The 22,133-nt window shown below is 36.7% G+C and overlaps 1 protein-coding gene across 1 annotated transcript in view; it reads right to left on the bottom strand.

Annotated features, from left to right (window-relative positions):
- Nucleotides 1-22,133, bottom strand: part of mpv17 (mitochondrial inner membrane protein MPV17) — a 34,915-nt gene that overhangs the window by 1,387 nt on the left and 11,395 nt on the right. The window contains exons 3-6 of the mRNA XM_038304110.1: nucleotides 13,288-13,403; nucleotides 11,678-11,770; nucleotides 11,477-11,572; nucleotides 522-554 (exon numbers count right to left, since the gene is read on the bottom strand). Coding sequence (XP_038160038.1) covers nucleotides 522-554; nucleotides 11,477-11,572; nucleotides 11,678-11,770; nucleotides 13,288-13,403 — 338 coding nt within the window. The remainder of the gene's footprint in view (nucleotides 1-521; nucleotides 555-11,476; nucleotides 11,573-11,677; nucleotides 11,771-13,287; nucleotides 13,404-22,133) is intronic.

Raw genomic sequence — 22,133 nt, 5'->3', positions numbered from 1 at the left:
ATATATGCGAAAAGAAAACCCTTTAGTCACATTAACGATAAAACATGATCACCTTTTGTTTTTATTTACATTTAGAAAGCTAAAAGCATTCCTTGCTTTTAATTCCATCATGTAAACTTTGAATAAAGCATTCACTAACTTGTTTTAGGATCACATAAACCTAAGTATCATTAGCATAATAAGCTATAGCAATCTTTTTGAGCCAATTGGTAAAAGATACAAGATTAAAGGGTAGAGGTCCAAGAATCGCGCCCTGCAGGATCCCAAATAACAGCTTAACATTGCAGAAAAACCTTTGGTTAGTTGTTTTGGCATGTCAGAGCAAAAGGGAAAATTAGACCGCTATGCAACTGCAATTATCTCTACAAAATGGCTAACAGGTCAGCAGCTAGAAACTCAAGCAGGAAAGAAAAGAGGCAGGGATAGGAACCAGAGCAACGGCGACAACCATGAAAAAGAAATAAAAATCATGCAATAAAAAAAATTGTGAAAAACTATGTTTGGCATGAAGGGAAACTTACATAGTAGTTGGAGATCAGAGCATCTTTGTAGTCCTGTGAGAAAATATAAAGATTTATCATTTGCTAAATGGTGGAAAGAAACCGTGCACTTTGAAATAAACAACAAATTTGATTAAATTATTGAAAAATTTAAATAACAATGTTCCATACATTTGTTCAGCACCTTCACTCGGTTATTTGAAACAAATGAAACACTGAAAAAAAAGTACACACACACCCACACAAATATACACTCACCGGCCACTTTATTAGGAACACCGTCCAACTGCTCGTTAACACTTAATTTCTAAGCTGCCAATCACATGGCGGCAACTCAGTGCATTTAGGCATGTAGACATGGTCAAGACAATCTCCTGCAGTTCAAACCGAGCATCAGTATGGGGAAGAAATGTGGTTTGAGTGACTTTGAACGTGGCATGATTGTTGGTGGAGGGAGGGCTGGTCTGAGTATTTCAGAAACTGCTGATCTACTGGGATTTTCACGCACAACCATCTCTAGGGTTTACAGAGAATGGTCCGAAAAAGAAAAAACATCCAGTGAGCAGCAGTTCTGTGGGCGGAAATGCCTTGTTGATGCCAAAGGTCAGAGGAGAATGGCCAGACTGGTTGGAGCTGATAGAAGGGCAACAGTGACTCAAATAACCACCCGTTACAACCAAGGTGGGCAGAAGAGCATCTCTGAACGCACAGTACGTCGAACTTTGAGGCAGATGGGCTACAGCAGCAGAAGACCACACCGGGTGCCACTCCTTTCAGCTAAGAACAGGAAACTGAGGCTACAATTTGCACAAGCTCAACGAAATTGGACAATAGAAGATTGGAAAAACGTTGCCTGGTCTGATGAGTCTCGATTTCTGCTGCGACATTCGGATGGTAGGGTCAGAATTTGGCGTCTACAACATGAAAGCATGGATCCATCCTGCCTTGTATCAACGGTTCAGGCTGGTGGTGGTGGTGTCATGGTGTGGGGAATATTTTCTTGGCACTCTTTGGGCCCCTTGGTACCAATTGAGCATCGTTGCAACGCCACAGCCTACCTGAGTATTGTTGCTGACCATGTCCATCCCTTTATGACCACAATGTACCCAACTTCTGATGGCTACTTTCAGCAGGATAATGCGCCATGTCATAAAGCTGGAATCATCTCAGACTGGTTTCTTGAACATGACAATGAGTTCACTGTACTCAAATGGCCTCCACAGTCACCAGATCTCAATCCAATAGAGCATCTTTGGGATGTGGTGAAACGGGAGATTCGCATCATGGATGTGCAGCCGACAAATCTGCGGCAACTGTGTGATGCCATCATGTCAATATGGACCAAACTCCCTGAGGAATGCTTCCAGCACCTTGTTGAATCTATGCCACGAAGAATTGAGGCAGTTCTGAAGGCAAAAGGGGGTCCAACCCGTTACTAGCATGGGGTACCTAATAAAGTGGCCGGTGAGTGTATATACGTATATATATATTTATTTAGAAGTAAAAACACTTGAATCAGAGAACAAAATATGTACTTTTAATATTATAGCATTCAACTCTTAATTACAGTTTCTAAAGTGAACCCAGAGAAAATCATCGAAAAAGAAAACTAAATCTGATTCATGACTGCTCCAAGTGGAAAATTTGTCAGTGGTTATAATTAATGCTGGAATATTAAATGGTTGCATTTCTGCTTGTTTATTTGATCAAACTGCTGTTTTATTTTATACATTTAATTTCTTATTTGGTTTCAAGCAGCCCAAAAATGGCTAAGTTAATTTATGAAACATGAGCTACGTTCTCTCTGCTTCTAAGGAATCTCTTCCTCATTGTCAAAATAACATCCTCCTAATGGAACAATGAGGAAGAGAAAAATGACGAGGAGAAAAAAAAGGTGGAAATAATTCAAGTGCACTAAAATATTGGTGACAATATGGTTCAATAAATCTCTGGAGCTTTGATTATGGGAAAAAAAGCAAAAAAACAGACCATAACACCCCAAACCATTACTTTATCAGGCTAATGATGCAAGTTTTCTGCTTTGAATTCTTATCCCTCACTATAAATTAGTATTCTATTTGCAGAAGAAGAGAGCAGCATTGGAGAGAAATTTAAACGCTTGGGATGTAACAACCAAAGCAACAGAAATAAAGAGACAAGTAAAAAAAACAAAAGGACATTCTTTTTACCAAACTCCAGAATAAATACAAATGATTTGTAAAAGGTTAAAGTCTGGAATATAGAACCAGGAAGTAGTGATGGATAGATGGTTAGACAGACGGATCAATGGATGCCTTTTTTTCCAGCCTTTCATCACCTAAGGTACAAAATCATATAAATCGAATTCTTTTCCAGTTTAATTCAAATACATTTGATTTAAATAAGTTCAGTTTAATTTCATGCCTTAAAGAAAGATCTGGTGGTTATTTCCATCCTGGTTTACAGGATGGTTCTGAGTTCTGGTGGTTTAAATTGATTTAGGAAGAACGAGGAACATTGGATCAGACTACTTGCTCACATAATAAGGTAAAATTAAACTACCATATATTTGATATTGTAAGGATTTGTGATGCAACATGAAAAGAAAAAAAATGTGCAATTGCTTATAGGAGAATAAGACCACAGCTCATAAAGAATTTATTTTTTCTAATAATATTCGGCTTTCTTTACTGAGATTTACTGCCTCCAACAAGGCTACAGACTCTTAATCCAAATATTTATTTTTCACAATTTAGTTTGTTTTACATCAGCAGTGATTAACCATCTGTTCCTCAGTTTATTAGTCTAAACATATTAAGTCCAAAATAATGAGGTTGATAAAAAATATCAATTTAAACAGAGATATTCTACCTGGAATATGATGAAAACAATGGATTTAAAAAGTAAAATATTAGTAAAACTTATAAATATTGCTTTGTAAGTTGAGTGTAAAAATAGAGAAATCAGAGCGGGGACTTTTTGACCCCACAGTAAATACTAAACGAGAGCTCATGTTAACACATACAGAGCGTTAAAAAGGCTAAAGTTTCGTCATCCACCTAAAGGTCACTTCAACATGTCCTGATGGATAAAAACAACGAGCCAATGTTCCCGGTCTGTCTTTTTTTTTTATGCTGAAACACTTTTCTAATTATGGACAAACAAGCTACTTCACCACCTGAGGTTAAAACACGTCACAATATTCTGACAACAAAACTAAAAGACATTTCCAGCTGAGTTTAGACGAGGTTGCTGCATTCAGAGCAGTCTGGATCGATTACCTGGCACAGTAAAAAAAACAAAGCCAATTTAAAGTCTAACAGGGTCCAACAGAGCACAGGAACAATATAAAACTGTTACAAAACTTTGTGACATTAACAAAAAAACTGAAAGCATAACAAAACCTTAAATGATGAAATTCTGAGAGAGTGACAGATGTTTTACTCCTAAACTGAAGGGGAGCTAAAGGGAAGATGGACACTAAAATGACAACAGAATAAAAATAATGACAATCTAGGAAATTCCTGAGAGGAAACTTTTTGTCAACCAAAATCAAAGGATACATGTACGGCTTTAAGTCTTAAACCAGGCGTGTCCAAAGTACACCTGGAGGGCCGCCGTCTGCAGGTTTTAGAGGTTTTCCTGCATCAGTTCAGCTGATTTCTATTGCTAGCTGATTAACAGGTATTAAAACCTTGAAAACCTGCAGGACAGGGGCCCTCCAGAGCCCACTTCGGACATGCATGTGTTAAACCCTTTGACTTATAAAAATCCAAAAAACTGCATGGACAGATTTGGGATTCCGGTCACATTTATTTTCAAATAGAAGCGCATCTTTTTCTATCCAAGCATCTTGGGCAGTTCTAGATAGGGGCCATATGGAGCCACTGTCCTTCTGGCCCTCATGCTTAAGACATAATAATAAAGAGATTTCTTATTATGACATTCACTGGCACAGAAACCATAACTGACTGATACCCTGGATCAATTTAGTTGTTTATTTTCAGTTTCCTATTAATGATGATTTCAGAATTTAGCATCAATCATATTCAGACAAAGTGTTTATCTGCTATATCCGAGTTGTCCAGAGCTACAAGCGGCTCTTTGGCTCACTTCGTTCTTTTCTTTGGAAAAACAGGCCCCATTCTGGGCCTTCTGGTTAATTTGGGCTAGAACCATCACTGCCAATCGTTTGTTGCCAATTTGAGGTTATTTGGATTAAGAAATGGTTGCTTTTATAGAGGATAAAAGAAAAAGGTAAACGTCTCACCTTAACGTGAAGCTGGTTCAAGTAGTTCGTCATTTTATCTCAATTTTTAGAAAAAGAAACTCTGCCTTCCTGCCCTGCTTGACTTGTTATAGTACAATAATCTGATCTTTACCTGGTTTCAATTTTACTTAAAACAGAAAGTTAAAAAAATTATCATATTTTATGAAAGGAGCAATGAAGCTTAAGGGTTTCAGATTCCAGCAGGTCAATCATGTAGGGTTGATCTTCAGGCATTTAATCCAGAATACCTGAGGAACAAGCTTCCTCTGGTCCTGGAAGCTGTAAAACAATCCCAATCATCACACCTCCACCTCTATGCCTTAGAGTCAAAAACTGGGTGTTTGTTCCATTACTGTGTTAGATTTTCCTTAAAAAGGGGACTTTAAATTATGGAAACGTCATCTTCTTTCTCATCAGTCAAAAGGACAATGTTCCAAAAGTCATGTAGTTTTTTAGCAACGTCTTGCCGTCATATTATTTTCAGAGAAAACAGACCATCTTCCTTTGCCTTCCAAAGATACCACAGTTATTCATCTGTTTTCTGATCATCCCATCATGACTTTAACGTTACTTTTGATCTGTAGCATCTAAGATGGCCTCTTTGTCTTTGTTTTTTTTTTTCCACTTTCAGGGTCTGATGTTTGGGTGAATTTGCTGCAGCATCCACCCCTGCAGAGACTGGCAGCTGTCTTAAATGTTTTCCACTTGTGAGTGATCCATCTCACTATAGAATGACGGACTTCAAATCGCTTGGAAATGATGATTGAGATGCAGAAAGACTTGCTTCTCTTAGGTCATTGCTGATGTGAAAACTGATGACGGCAACAAATAGCCTTAAAATCTAAAATATCCTGAAATCTTGCTTTTGGTGAAGAGGCGATCAATTAATGATTCGCAGCAATGGTGGGCTGTGTAGACCAATGCTTTAATGGAGTCATAACAAAGTATTTTACATTTACAATCTATATTAAATTGTCCTGAAGTTCAACTTTAATAACAAAAAAAAAAAGAGCTCATCCGCGCACACACAGGATAGAATTTGTCCTGTGTGTGTTCAGGTTCATGTAGATGTAGCGTTAGCAACACTTGTTTACCATAATTTCCTGAATAGATAGAGGTCACTTTTACCAAATTGTTTTTGTTTGACTTTTTATTTTTTGAACATCTGCAATCCATCCTTCATTTTGATGGATAGTAGTTCACACCCTGACTACTGATGGCCATAAAATTTCTACATTTAATATATTTCTATGTAAAATAATTTAGCTAAAAGGCAACCAGAATACTTTTTGTACCATATATTTAGAAAAAACAGAAGATGAGAAGTATTTACTCCAGAACAGAGGAGAAAGGAGGAGGAAAACTGAAAGCTGCTCCTAAAGTTACGAAGTTATTAACTTCTTCACTAGCAGCAGAAGCCCACTACTAGCTGTCAAAGAGGACATTTTTTTCTCTGTTGTATTAATAATTACTTCTTTATCAACTTAAAGGTGGGAAAGCATATGAGTCCTGTTAAAGTTAGCTTAGAATTGTATTTCTTTTCTATAAAGAGGAAGAGAAAATTAATTACTTAGGCTTTTATTATTTTTGTTAAATTTCCAGGACAAGATCCGGGTTGGGTTCTTTCATAGGTCACTGGATATGATGAATTTGTTGTAAAATAAGATTTTAAGGGAAAAAGGGAGAAAGTAGAAAGAAAGAAAGAAAATGTGTAGAGGAAAACAAAAATGCACTGCAAAAAATATAAATCTCAATAAGTTATTTTTTCTTAAAATAAGTGTGTTTTTCCTTGATTTGAGGAGGTAAGTAAGACACTTTGCCAATGGAACAAGACAATTTCCTTTTAAAATAAGAAAAAACTATTTTATCGTCTTATTTCAAGTAAATATTATCTAACTATCTTATTTTAAGAGTGAAAATACTCATTCCATTGGCAAATCATCTTATTTACCTGCTCAAATTAAGGCTAAATATACTTAATTTAAGCCATTTTTTACTTATTTCTGGATTGTTTTTGCAGTGTGGACAGTGACATGTAGAGGAAAAAAAGACAAAAGATATAGAAATACAGACCGTGAGAAAAAAGGGGAGAGGAAAACAATGAAAGACAAAGTAAAAAGGAAGAGCACTGGAAAAATGGTCTAGAAATAAGTAAAATATTCTTAAATTAAGTGTATTTACCCTTAATTTGAGTAGGTAAATAAGATAGTTGCCAATGGAATGAGTGCTTTTACTCTTAAAATAAGATAATTAGATGATATCCACTAGAAATAAGACAATGCAATTGAGTTTTCATATTTTAAGTGTAAATTGTCTTGTTCCATAGGCAAAATGTCTCTGTTATTTCCTCAATCAACGAAAAAATTCACTTATTTTAAGAAAAAATGAACTATCTAGATTTCAATTTTTTTCCAGTGAGAAAAGGTTCAAAAGGGGGCAGAAAGAGGGGATAAAAACTAAAACAAATAATGGATATGTATTCTGTTAAAACTGTATAATTGATTTGTTGGTTTTGGTGTCCTCCTGCCTTCACCTTGGGCCCCAAATTTCTTAAGTCGTCCACAGAGTCTAATAATCACCGTTTCAACGAGCTTTTCCACTGAAGCAAGTCCTTGCTAGATTCAGAAACCATCATCTTACCGATTTGGTGAAATTTTCCGAGGCTGAATTTTTGCTTCCAATTTCAGTCTCTAATGTGGAGGCAGTAACCTGACTCCGCCAGATGGATTTGCTGGATTTGCTCCGCATATCCATCTGGAAACCTTTCGTTGAAGTAATTTTGGGAAGGGGCGTAAATACCGGTTAGCTGATTGGCCTATGTTGGTCATAGACGGGCCAAATAAACCAATCAGATCAACCAATCAGTATGATGTACTAACAGAGCGACGTCGAAGAGGAGCCACTTGATAGATCAAACTCTTGCCGAAACCAAGTCGGGAGAAGAGCAAAAACATCTTTTCCTCTGAGAAAAGCCTCCAGAGCACTGTTTTGCTCTTCTTTCAGTGAAGAAATACTCTGTAATTCCGATAAAACTTGCTCGATAGCCACGCTAACCCTAGTTTCATCGGCTGAAGCCGCCATGTTCTTTAGACTGAACTGTCGTGTTTCTCGTTGCGTCACACCTCAACCCGCCTCAAAGCCAACGCTGATTGGACGTTCGTTTGGTGAACGGCTCCTAATTTTCTTTAACTGAGAGTCTCCAGACTGATCTGCGAGTGAAACCTTGAAAGCTCGCGATATCGGGATGGTCTCACGAGGCTATGGAGGCAGAGCACTGATTCAGTCTCTGAAACATTAAAACAGTCGTCTGGCTAAAGCAAAAGCCTCTGCAGGGTTCCAATTACCGGGTGCTTATATCAGGGAGCTGGGAGACTGGTTTTGTCCATATAAAGAAAAAGTTGCACATATTCATTTAGCAGTCTCTGTTTTTCAGCTTGACTGGATATTGAATAAATTGAATGTAAATAAATGCTTTAGATGGCCTAATTATCGCAAAAAAAAAAAAAATGATGGTTAAAAAATGATTATCATCACATTTATTTGACTTTGTCAAAATTAAACGGTGAAACACATCTAGAAACAGCAGCTACTGACTGCCTGCAGGTGAGTCCCCGATTGTTGGAATTTACCCTTTTGGTGGAAGAGAGAAAGGCGTGGTGATAGGGAGGCCGGCTAATGTTAGCTAGCCTGGGTGCCATTCCGAACTTAGTCCCGCCCACAACGTTTGAGGTCGGGAAGTTCGGTCTGGCATTGCTCAACAGTAGTGCGAGTATGCTAGCACAATATCTGGCGGGCCAATCAAATTGTCAGGGCGGGCTTTATACGATGATGGACAGATGATCAACAGTAACGTAATCAACCACGTCACCAAAGCGCGCTTGGGTGACAACAACAATGGCTGCCGCTGGAGAGTTGAGGTGTGTAGATTCTGCTATTAGGTCTGTTCTAGAAGATATCGACAGCAAATTAATTTAAAAAGAGGAACAGAGAAACGCGATCAAGGCTCATCTTATTCTAGGCGTGCAACTGCACGCTTTGATTTTTGTTGACAACAACTATGCGTCGCTTAACATACGTCACGCACTCCGTTGCTCTTATTGGTTGTAGGTCTATCCAATTGAGTGCAGAGGCATTTTTTTTCCTGGTTCGTTCAAAACACGCCCCATAATCACAGCTCTATGGAGCAGTATCAGACTCATATTCTGACTAGAATTGAGTAGGACTACGTCAGGCCAAATGTTAGCACAGGAATTACATAAATCAAGGAAGGGGAATAAAATCCCCCAACACATATATTAAGATGGAAAAGCCTAATTTCCTGGTTTCCCCCTTTTTTGCAAACATTGAACTATTACTGATGGTAATTTGTGTCAAATCATGCACCAAAAAACAGTCAATATTTTCCATTTAAAACACTAAATATACAGATAACTTGATCAACCGATTAAAAATGAAAAAGCATCAAAACGTTTGTTTTTTAAACACCCGTTAAGTCGCCCGCTCCTTTAGTTTTCCTCTCACATCCCCTCTTTGCCAGGCCTTGTGGTAATGAGCTCATTTGTCATTTATTTTGTGTCCTTTCTGACATTTACCAGGTTGGCCTTTTGGGTCCATTCCTCTCCTTTGGTAAATAATTGATGGTGATCAGCGGTACGTTGGGTAAGCAAAGCGTTGATGGACGTTTGAGCAGCTGGCACAACACGACAGTTCGCTCGGACCTGGCATACAAACGCACACTCAAACACACACGTATGTATGGAGGCATGAGTCAGCCCGGCTCATGCCACAATCCTCCTCCTCTTCCTTCTTCAAAGGAAATAGTCTCTAACAACAATGAGGGGTGAGCATTAGAGGTCGGATACAAAATCCACAGAGAAAATATAGACTTCCTCCTTTTGCACAATTATTCACAAGTGAAGAATAAAGGCTGCTTTTTGGTTAGGTTTGGTCAAACTGCCTGGGCCTTTTTTAATGCTCAAAAATCCACTTTTAAATACTAGATTCCTAACTTTATATTGATTAAAAAATATCTTCTTTGATTGAAATAGCTCCCTCATTATATTTGAAGAAGAAAAAAATAATAAAACCAAAAAATTGAAAGGCATCTTTCTATAAAACTTAATAACAATTGAACTTTCTTGATCTCAGATTGGAGAAATTCACTATCTGCATTTAACCCATCCCCTTGGGGAGCAGTGGGTTGCCATCGTGGGGCGCCTGGGGAGCAGTGTGGGTTTAACCCCCAGATTCCACATACTCCGTCAGCGCTCAGCGTCCTGTTAATCAATGAGAGCTGTTCCACATCCACCGCTACTCCTCCGCACGTCACCGTCAACATACGTCTTCTTCGTCCTTCACAGTCAAAATACGGACCTGAGCTATTTTTTGCTCTGCTCTGGTCCGGTCAGGTCAAGATCCGTAATTGCAATCGCACCAAACAGGAAAAAGAACGTCCAGAAAATCCGGTTTGTCAAATTAAAATATAGTAACAACAGATTGGTAACTAGAAATTATAGCATAATTCTTATATATCCCAAAAATTACACTGTTTATTTAAAAGATTGGATGCAAATTATTGTGTCTTCAACTACCAGGAAGCAGATTTCTCATCTTCATCAAAATATTTATTTTATACCGAAGGGCTTAAAAGTTTAATCTAATCCAGTCAAAAGAAACTTCTTATTGCAGGAATAGATGAAGAGATTCTGAGTTTGGAAGAAGAGAAAAAAACATAGCTTTGGATGATCCTAGTTATCCCTGTTACAAAAATCTACAACAAAAAGAAAATATTTGGGCATAAGCTTCACATGAATGGCATTTTTTTAATGCGTCATATTAACTATCAAGCGTTAATTTCCGCATTTTTTGCTCCTATGAATTTAATAATAATTAATATAGCGCATGCTCTCCTCAAACTCTAAGGAAGTTGGAGCGGAACAGGATGAGAGAAACAGCTGAGGCTGAAGGCTTTGCTTTGCGCAAGCAGTTTGGAGTGCAGGGGGGCGGTTACAGAGGATGTGGGATGTCGAGGTAAGGGTCTTGCTCAGGGACCCAGGGTGGCAGTCTGTGGGAGTGGGGCTCAAACTCAGAACTTCTGGATTCCAATCTCTATGCCCTAACCACTAGGCCACCACTCCCCTAAAACCCGAACACTATGTGTGTCTGAATGATTTGTGTTTGTGGAAAATAAAATACAAAGAAGAAAAAAAAATAATCACAAGTTTAAAAACAACAAAAAAATTCCATGTGATGATAAAAAACCTATCAGGGACACTATTTACCACTAAATAGGGATCATCTCAAACCTAAAGACACTTGTTTGGTGTCTTTGCTGAACATTTTTATTAAGATCAGATGCTTTAAACTAAATATGTCCAAAAATGTCATCTGAGGGCAAATATTTCAGAGAAACACACACTAATTACTTTACGTTTAAAGTATGACCCCTTGGTTTGCCATATTTCCGCCGTATCACTGGAAACCCAAAATCAGTCAACACATTTGTGATTAAAACCAAGTAGGTTTGTCAGTAAACTCCTACTTATGTGACTCTTGGAGTGATTCTGTGCTGAAGGCTTTAGGAAGCAGCATTTTCCACCTTGGAAATGATTCTAAACAAGAAGAAACCCTTTTGCATCCAGATTCAGTAGATGAGAAGGAAAGATTTCCCCATTTGGCTGCTGGTAGCATTATTTTTTCAAACAAAAAATCAGAACTAATTGCTCACCCTCTTAAGCTTGACAATATTCTCCTCCACTGTCAGTCCGTTTAGGGCTCCAGAAATGCAGAGGAAAGCTCCCAGGAAGCACGGTGCAAAACACAACTGAACGCAAACAGATCAGAAACAGAAGAACAGCTCATAAGATCATTATAAATAAGCATGAATAAATAAACTCAATGCAATTCTAATCCCAGGTCTTTTTCTCACCTGATCAACAAGCATTTTCTTCATGGCAGCAGATTTAGATCCTCCAACCACGAGTCTTTCCAAAACTTTATACCAGGTGCCGATTACTGGACCCTTTTGGATGGAAAAAAAACATTTTCAGTTCAGTAATCTCACATTTGCTTTATTCCATGATTTAATCCAAAGGGGATCACGCCTAATAAATACATAAATAAAAATAACTGGTGCAACGATTTTTGATATATACAGAATTTCTACAAAAAAGAAAAGAAAAAAAAAGGCTTGCTGTGGTCAAAACTTCTCTCTATTTCAGAATTCCTCTGCTCTAGTTTTTTTTTAATCTGTTAGCTCACCCAACTAATTAAGTGCAAACCTACTTGGCATTAAACTTCATTCTGGTTCTGATGTTTAAATGTTTTTCTATTCAATATTTCAGGGCAAAATCAAAGTTTTAATTTTATAGTGCAATTTAAATTTAGTTTTTACATAAAAAAAGTTCACAGCAGAAAGTTTGAGGAAACTAAAACTTAAGATTTGTGGATTTAATACCTTAACCTAATTTAATACTGTTGGTTTATTCCCTCCCCTGAAGGCTAACCCTAATCCTAATAGGTAGATAAGAAACCTAAACCTAAGGTAAGTGGATTTATTTATCAACTTCTGGTGTGTCCGTCTGGCATTGATTGTAAAAAATGTCCATGCAGTAAAGCAATCTTCAATTTAAATAGCTAAAAAATTAAAGATTTAGAGCAGCCTAGTCAAAGTCTATACTAAAAATGTATTAATATTCTGTCGCAAGGTTTCATTAAACATACAAAATTAGAAAGAAACAAATTTCAAAATTCAAAACACTGACTGTAAACAAAAAAAAAACAGCTTCCTGTTTTTCTTTTTATGCACAGTACCAACAAATATAAGTGTAATAATATTAGGAGTGTTGAAACCTTCTATTATACACTGCAAAAAATTTAAATCTTAAGTAATTGTTTCTTAAAATAAGTGCATTTTTTTCTTGAATTGAGGAGGTAAGTGAGACACTTTGCCAATGGAACAAGATCATTTACATTTAAAATAAGAAAAAACAATTGCATTGTCTTATTTCAAGTGAATTTTATCTAATTGTCTTATTAAAGAGTAAAAATACTAATTCCATCGGCAAATCCTCTTACTTACCAACTCAAATTAAGGGTAAATACACTTTATTTAAGAAATCTTTACTTATATTTAGATTGTTTTTGCAGTGTATGAGAAACATAAATAAACCTGGATTTTGGGGTCATCAGACATTTATTTCCTTGGTATCTATCATCTAATCACATTTAAATCCCACCAATATGTGCTTCTATAGTTAGATCAAATGTTTGGTAGATTCTTGATTTCAGGCAATTGCTGAGACATAAATAAATGCTGCATTGAGTCAAATTCGCAGCTTTAATGGGTAGATTGTACAGCTGTCAGCAGGTTTTAATGGATATATAATTTTCTTCACAAGCCTGAATGCTTGTGAATGATTACTCTCCTGTATAGAGTCGGACGGAAGATAAATAGGTTATTCTTCCCAAAGACACCTCTTGTAAATATATAGATTGTGTGAAATGACACACAATGGCGAAAAAGATGACCTTTCTTACCACAAAGAAGAATCCTATACTCATCATCCTGGCTGTGCGTCTCACATTGTGATGAGCTAATCCTCTCCTCTCAATCAGCTGTTGGGAGATGACATCACCGACACCCACCAAAGACCCTGAAGGACAAGAAAACCTGTCAGTACACTGTGCATGGTGTTATAGGAATGTGATCCGTGCAGATATGGAAACGTCACAAAGCTTTTGTTTAATAAATGCCTGCTAATGTTGAATGGAGCTAATTTATTCTGTGGATTTATGACAGGATGCACATTGCAAAAACAATCTAGAGATAAGTGAAAATGTCTTAAATTAAGTGTATTTACCCTTAATTTGAGTAGGTAAATGAGAGAGTTTGCCAATAGAAATGGTAATTTTACTCTTAAAATAAGATAATTAGATAATATGCACTTGAAATAAGACAATGCAATTGTGTTTTCATATTTAAAGTGTAAATTGTCTTGTTCCATTGGCAAACTGTCTCTTATCTCCTCAAACAAGAACAAATGCACTTATTTTAAGAAAAAATTACTTAGCTAGATTTTGTTTTTTTCCAGTGCAGACGATGCCGCTCAATGTTTAATGCAAATAAAAAGCTTAAAAACATTCAAGGTAATAAGAACAGCGGTCCTAACGTCCATGAGCTAATAACTCCTGAAAGTGAGCGCACGATGGGACACATTCTGCAGCTTTAAATTTAATAAATAAAACTTTTGCAATATACTTAGAAACAAACATATGTGTCTAATTGAATACAGGTTTGCATCAAAAGTTAAAATAAACATAGAAGAAAGTCATTAAAAGATTAATGAAGTTATCATGGAGGAGGAAAATGGTTTTCCCTTATATGTATTTCAACAAGTTGGTGACTCTTTCTCGTCTTTGACCCAATAGCATATATGAACATAAATAATTAAGGTAATTGTTCAAAAGTACTTAGGAGCCAGAGGACAAACATTCCAAGTAACAGTCAAAATGTGCAATTACTTTAATATTTCTGGCATAGCAGTTGCTACAGGCATGGCATCCTCCTATTCCTCTGGTTGGAATATAAAACATCCCATCAAAGAGGTGAAACTAGGGCTGGGTACCGAACTTCGGTACTTTTATGGTACCGACCGAAATGCTTCGGTTCTACAGGGTATCGAAACATGCCTCGTCTTTCGGTACCAAGTTTCGGTGATTGGCTGGAACACTTAAGGTGATTGCGTCATCCAGGAAAAATACACAGGTGGTCACGCCTACAGCCAGGGTTCATGTGTATCTTTTGTGAACTGGTTGCAGCGTCGCGGAACCCCTTTAAAATGCCCCCCAGGTCAAAAGTGCGGCTTCACTTTATTAAGACTGATGCTAATAGTGCACAATGCAATACATCGTGCACGGAAATAATTTAAGAGCAGAAAGTCGCTCTGTGTTTGACTGCAAGAAGAGCGGACCGCAGCCAGCGCGACCATCCTCCTCTCAGCAGCCCGTGGGCAGCGCAAAGCCAGAGCGGAGTGAATCATGTATGGAGAGATATTTGTGCCATCGGTTTGAGCGCGCAGGAACCAATCCGAGCGCGCAGTGAGACAACACGCGCGCGCGCAAAACCGGTCTGGCGCGCGCTCAACTCTGAAAAACCCTCTCAACACACTGTTCTCGCGCTCAGTTTCATCTCTGCGCGTGCTCGAATCCGTCTCTGCTCGCGCTTGCTCTCCTGCTCTCTCTCCGCGCTCAACACCAGCTGTGCGCTCAGCTGTTTCTCCGCTCGCTCGACTCTCTGCGCTCGCAACTTCAGCAATGTAGAGGTCCTAAGATGGCGGAGTGAGAGGTTGTGTTTTTGCAGGCTCTAAAATACAGTTATTATTTAGCCTTGATTTAACCCAAATTTTGTGCTCTAGCCCTTGCTTTTAAACGTTTTAGGTTTTTTATTCTTAGTTCAACCACTTTTTGAAACCCTTTCAGCCTTCTTACTCCTTTTTTGCAATTCATCGATGGAAGTTAGCATGTCAGACCACGACTACAATCTATCGGCTCTTCAAGAGGCTTGTGACGAAGTTATTATAGAAGAAATTGAATCAGTCGGGGCAACGTCTGATCCTTCTGTTAAAGAACAAAAGGTGAATTGGGATCACACACCTATAAAAAACAAAAACAAGAAAAAAATGAAGCTACAAGAGGCTGACGGTAAGGAGGACACAGCGAACGCCATTCTTCGTGCGATAGGAGAACTTAACACAAAGATGGACAATCAGACTGAAATTTTAAAAAGCATTGACAAACGCATAGTAGCTAATACTGTCGCCATTGAGGTTAATAAGAAAGCCATATCAGAGCTCCATGCTACAGTTAACCTTCTCAAAAAAGAAAATGCAGTGCTGAGGATTTCCTGTGAAGACCAGGCTCGTTACAAGAGACGCTGGAACCTGAGGGTGACCGGACTGCCCGAGAAAGACGACGAGGATGTACGGGAAACCATCATTGGGATTCTCACTAGGATCATTCCTGTCTCCGTGGATCGGCTGCGTGATACAGTCGACACCGTTCACAGATTGGGGAAAAAAGCTGGCGCTGGTTCGCCCAACAACCGTCCCAGAGCCGTCATCATTCAGTTCGGGATGCGAACCATGCGGGATGAGGTCTGGAGGAAGTCCAAAGATGCTAAAGTTTGTAAAGAAATGCACATTAGTTTCAAGGAGGACTTTTCTAAGGAGGACAGAATTGCCCGGGCTAAACTGTGGCCCCTGGTTCAGGAAGCCAGGAGCCGAGGCAAACGTGCATACCTGAGGGAGGGTTTTGCCCTGATCGATAATCGAAGAGTGGACCCGGACTAATTACACCGCCATGTTTCTTTACTTTCACCGGTATGGTATCTTATGTTTGTATTTGTTTAAAGGGCTATTGCACTATTCCATTTAGCTGTTATTGGCTATGTTATCTCTTTCCTGCTCATCGTTCCTGTGAGTAGTTTTTGCACAACTACTGTGTTTTTTGCATGTTATCCTTACTTTCACTTAATACTAGGGGTTTAAAAAATGTTGTCAAACGTAAGGCTATTTATCTTTATTGCAAAGAGCAAAAGGCAAACTGTTTTTTTCTGCAAGAAACTCATTCATCAAGTGAGGAAGCTAAATTCTGGAAACTTCAATGGGGGGATCAAATTTATTTTAGTCATGGTACGTCGCATTCAGCTGGGGTTGTGATTATGTTTTATAAATTCCCAGGTTCTTTGTTGGAACATATCAGTGATACAAATGGCCACTGGGTAACTGCAATAGTGGAGATTGATGGAAATAAGATCATTTTGGTGTGTGTATATGGATACAACAATAAAGCCATGAATAGTATATTTTTTACCGACCTCGGAGTGAAGATAAAACAATGGAAAATAAAATATTCCACTGATCAGGTTATCTTGGGAGGAGATTTTAATGTAGCTCCAGATGGATCCATTGATCGTCTGCCCTCTCGGGGACAACACCATATTTATGATGATATTTTTGTAAATTTAATCTCTAATACAAATTTGACAGACTGCTGGAGAATTAGAAATCCTAATATCAGACAATACTCCTGGTTCAACCCTTCGGGAAATGGCCAATGCTCCAGGCTAGACTACTGGTTAATCCCTCATAATCTGGTAAATAATATTTCAAGTTGTGAAATTTCAGCAGCTCCTTTAACAGATCATTGTTCAGTTACCTTGTTTCTCTCTCTGAATAAATCCAAACTACCTTCAAACGTAACTTGGAAGTTTAATAGTAATCTACTGAATAATAAAACCTTCTGTTCAGAAGTCCTGAAACTTATTGAAGATATTTCAGTAATGGATCTGTCGCCCTTAAATAAGTGGGAATGGTTTAAATTTAGTGTTAGGACAGCAGCAATAAAGGCAGGCAAAATTGCTTCTAAGCTGAGGAGACAGAAACATTCCCAACTTATAAGCAATATAAATTCTCTATGTTCAAAATCAGTTTTATCATCCGAAGAGCTGAGTCAGCTTGATAGTTTCAAATCTCAACTTGATGATGTTTTTTTAGATAAAGCAAAGGGGGCTTTCATTCGCTCTAGGGCTCGATGGATTGAAGACGGTGAAAAGAACTCATCATATTTTTTTAATCTTGAGAAGCAGAGACAGTCCAAAAAGAAGATTCAGAAACTAATTATTAATGGTAGCATCACTGAAGACCTGGATTTAATAAATGTAGCAATTAGAAATTTTTATAGTAATCTTTATTGCTCTAAGTATTCAGAATCCAATTGCCAATCTTTTTTTGATGAAATCCAGGAATCTGATGAAAAAATTAACCTTGAATTTAAAAACCTTATGGAAGATGACTTAGGAATCGAAGAGCTTGACGTAGCAATACAACAAATGGCAAAAGGGAAATCTCCAGGCCTTGATGGGTTAACCACTGAATTTTATACTTTCTTTTGGAAAGATTTACGAAAACTTTTATTTGAGGCCCTGCTGGAATGTATTTCAAACAATAATCTCTCTCCCACCATGAAACGAGGTCTGATTACTCTGATCCCCAAAGCTAAAAAAGACCCTTTATCTTTAAACAATTGGAGACCCATCACTCTTTTATGTACAGATTATAAACTTTTAGCTCTTGTTTATGCCAATCGCTTGAACAGTGGATTAGGAACAATTATTAATGAATGCCAATCAGCTTTTTTAAAAGGAAGAAATATCCATCATCACACTAGACTGATCTTTGATATGATTGATTATCGTAGCTTTATTGATGATGAGAGTTTTATTTTATTCCTGGATTTCTTCAAGGCTTTTGACTCACTGGAACACTGCTTTATAATAAAAACCTTAAAATATTTTGGCTTTGGGGAAAAATTTTGTAGTATAATTAGATTATTTTATACTGATATAAGTAGCTCTGTTTCCCTGGGAACGAGTTTGACCCCTAGTTTCTCTATGTCAAGGGGAATCAGGCAGGGCTGCCCAATTTCACCTAAATTATTTATATTAACAACTCAAATGCTAACCTTACTAATTATGAAAAATTCTAATTTACATGGGATCAAAATTTTTGATAAGGAATTCAAGATTAGTCAATTTGCTGACGATACAACAATTTTCCTAAGAGATAAAACTACGGTAGATGTTGCACTAAAATCTATTTCAATGTTTTCTAGCGCATCTGGTTTGTCTCTCAATATTGATAAATGTGAACTTTTGCCGATCCATTCTAGCTCTGAGACGTCTGTTGCCTCCATTACAGTTAAGTCTGAGGTTAAATATCTGGGAATGCTGATTTCAAAGGACATTATTAGAAGAGAGGAGGAAAACATTTGTAGTTGCTTGGATGGTATGAAGAGATCCTTGAGTCATTGGTTAACTAGAGATCTGACTATTTTTGGACGAGTACTTTTGTCCAAAGCTGAAGGAGTGTCCAAATTAATTTACCCGTGCCATTCTGCTTTTATCTCTGGCAAGAATATTAAGAAAGCCAATTCAATAATCTTTCAATTTATCTGGAGAAACAAAACTCACTATTTAAGACGATCTGATCTTATTAAAGATTATGATGAAGGAGGAATTAGAGCATTAGATTTTGAGGCTTTGATTGGCTCATTTAGAATAAACTGGCTGAAGACCTATTTGTCTCATTCCAATTCAATGTGGTTTCATATTCCTAAATCTATATTTAATAAGCTTGGTGGCTTGGATTTTCTGCTTAAATGTGATTTTGAATTAACTAAGATTAATATTACACTGTCTAATTTTCACAGGCAAGTTTTACACTTTTGGAAAATGATATTTACCCACAACTTTACCCCACATGGATCTGTAGTGTGGAATAACAGGTCAATATTGATAAATAGAAAATCTATTTTTAAAACTGACTGGTATGAAAAAGGTATTTTATTTGTAACTGACTTAATGGATAGTAATGGTATGTTGTTAAATCATAGTGATTTCACTAACAAATTTGAACTGAACTGTTCTTGTAATGAATATTTAAAAGTATGTAGAGCTATCCCTGTAGCTCTGATCCATCTCATCCAAAACACTCTACGATACTCAAATGTCACTTCATCTTTACCCAAATTAAAAATTGGTGAATATAGTGTGACCGATTCAAAGTGCAACAATGTTCTGCTTGTGACTGCCTTCAAATCTAAATTATTTAATGATTACAATAATAATATCTTAATAAAAACAACCAATTTGTCTATAATTGAGAATGCGTTCTCCAAGTACGTAAAATGGCCAATTTCATCAAAAGTTAAAGAAACTCATTTCAAAATTTCTCACAATTTTTACCCAGTGGCTGAATTTTTGCACAAAAGATTTAAATTTGATTCAGCATGTTGTGCCTTTTGTGATGGTCCAGAAGAATCCCTTAATCATCTTTTTTTTTCCTGTCCCTTTTCTTTTAAACTATGGAGCGACGTTAAAAATTGGTTATCCCTTAAAATTGATGACATTCCTGAGATAACCATCACCCACATTTTATATTATATTGATGGCCTTGATAGTAAAATATCTGACATGGTTAATATTATCTTTTTACTTGTGAAATATCACATACACTGCTGTAAATGGAGAGGTTCTACTCCTTGTTTTGATTTTTTTCTTAACCAATTTAAACTTTATTTCACCTCACTGAAACTTTTGAAATCTGTTTCTGCAAGAAAAGTAACTGCCAGTATCTCAAGTTTTCTTTTGTTTTAAATCCCTGCTCTATTATTCTTCAATTGCCTTACTGTTTTATGTGCTTGTTTTTAGTCTTAGCCCCTTGTCTTTTTGTTTTACTTTTTCTACCTATGTTGGATTGTTCTTGCACCTCATCGAGATTTTGTATACATTTTGTTCAATAAAAAAAAAAAAAAAAAAAAAAAAAAAAAAAAAAAAAAAAACTTCAGCAATGTATGTAAATGAACCATACCATCAGCCAATCACACTCAGCTTCTTTTCATCCAATGAAAGCATTCCTTCCTTCTTCTTCTTTTCTATCATGGCGGTTCGCAAGCAACTTCAAGGTGCATACCGCCACCTACTGTTCATGAGTGTGTAGCAACATTGTTTTACATCTATTAAATTCTATTTTTTAATTTTGCATTCTGAAGATAACTAAATAATGCTTTTCTTAATCTATAAACATCCTTTATATTTCCTTTATTTCCCAATAATCCTTTAAGACTCCATTCTTGGCCTGTCATTTCAACTACTCTTCTCAATTTTTCCCTTTCAGGTTCATATGTTTTACAGTTCATTAATATGTAAGCATTCGTTCCAAATACTACATCCGGTTAGATGAAAAAAAAATTAATAAATAAATAAAAACACAATCAGGAAAATCAAACTACTCTTACAGTTATTTTGTCAACATTCCTAAGATAGTACTATAAAATATCTTGAATTATCTCAAATAAACTTCAGTAAAACAGTTATTAGATCATTGCCTCATCCATCTCTTTTACCTGCTATTGACATGGATTTAAATTTGCTGTTTTAAAAGAAAAATAAGGAGGATATTTCAGGTTCCAGTATGGTTCAACAGTATATAGATAATGTTTTGGATCATATTGGCCTTACTCTTAGCTTTTGTGGCGGGTGTTTCTTCTTTTTGTTGTTTTTTATGGAGGTTGGCAAACAACAATTACCGCCACCAACTGAAAAATCCTGTTTATCAAATTATTCTTTTTAATATATATAATAAAGAATAACCCTCTTATTTAGAGTCCATCTGTAAAAGGTCTTCTAAATAATAATTGTTAAATTTCAGATCAGGTCTGCTGTCTGAATAATTGCGTTTAAATTAATATAACAGTCGCTGATCTAAAATCAGAGCAAACTAAACTTCTTAATGGAACGATTTCTTCAATCCATTGTAAGGCCAATATGATCCAAAACATTTCTCCTTTGTAGGCTGAATTCCATCACTGATTCTTTTACCCGATTTAAAAATAAATTATGAAACTAAAACAAAACACCATTCCTAATATTGGAATATTTTGAAGCATCCATAAAAAATTTAACATATCCATAATATTTTTTATCTATATATTGTTGAACCATACTGGAACCTGAAATATCCTCCTTATTTTTCTTTTAAAACATCAAATTTAAATCCATGTCAATAGCAGGTAAAAGAGATGGATGAGGCAATGATCTAATAACTGTTTTACTGAAGTTTATTTGAGATAATTCAAGATATTTTATAGTACTATCTTAGGAATGTTGACAAAATAACTGTAAGAGTTGTTTGATTTTCCTGATTGTGTTTTTATTTATTTATGTATTTTTTTTCATCTAACCGGATGTAGTATTTGGAACGAATGCTTACATATTAATGAACTGTAAAACATATGAACCTGAAAGGGAAAAATTGAGAAGAGTAGTTGAAATGACAGGCCAAGAATGGAGTCTTAAAGGATTATTGGGAAATAAAGGAAATATAAAGGATGTTTATAGATTAAGGAAAGCATTATTTAGTTATCTTCAGAATGCAAAATTAAAAAATAGAATTTAATAGCTGTAAAACAATGTTGCTACACACTCATGAACAGTAGGTGGCGGTATGCACCTTAAAGTTGCTTGCGATCCGCCATGATAGAAAAGAAGAAGAAGGAAGGAATGCTTTCATTGGATGAAAAGAAGCTGGGTGTGATTGGCTGATGGTATGGTTCATTTACATACACTATATTGCCAAAAGTATTTGCTCACCCATCCAAATTATTGGAATCAGGTGTTCCAATCACTTCCATGGCCACAGGTGTATAAATTCAAGCACCTAGGCATGCAGACTGTTTTTACAAACATTTGTGAAAGAATGGGTCGCTCTCAGGAGCTCAGTGAATTCCAGCGTGGAACTGTGATAGGATGCCACCTGTGCAACAAA

Source organism: Cyprinodon tularosa, unplaced genomic scaffold (genome assembly GCF_016077235.1).
Source record: "Cyprinodon tularosa strain WSP-4 unplaced genomic scaffold, ASM1607723v1 ctg526, whole genome shotgun sequence".
Lineage (NCBI taxonomy): Eukaryota > Metazoa > Chordata > Actinopteri > Cyprinodontiformes > Cyprinodontidae > Cyprinodon > Cyprinodon tularosa.
Note: the sequence above shows the minus strand (reverse complement) of the source record. Positions and strands in the feature narration are given on the sequence as shown.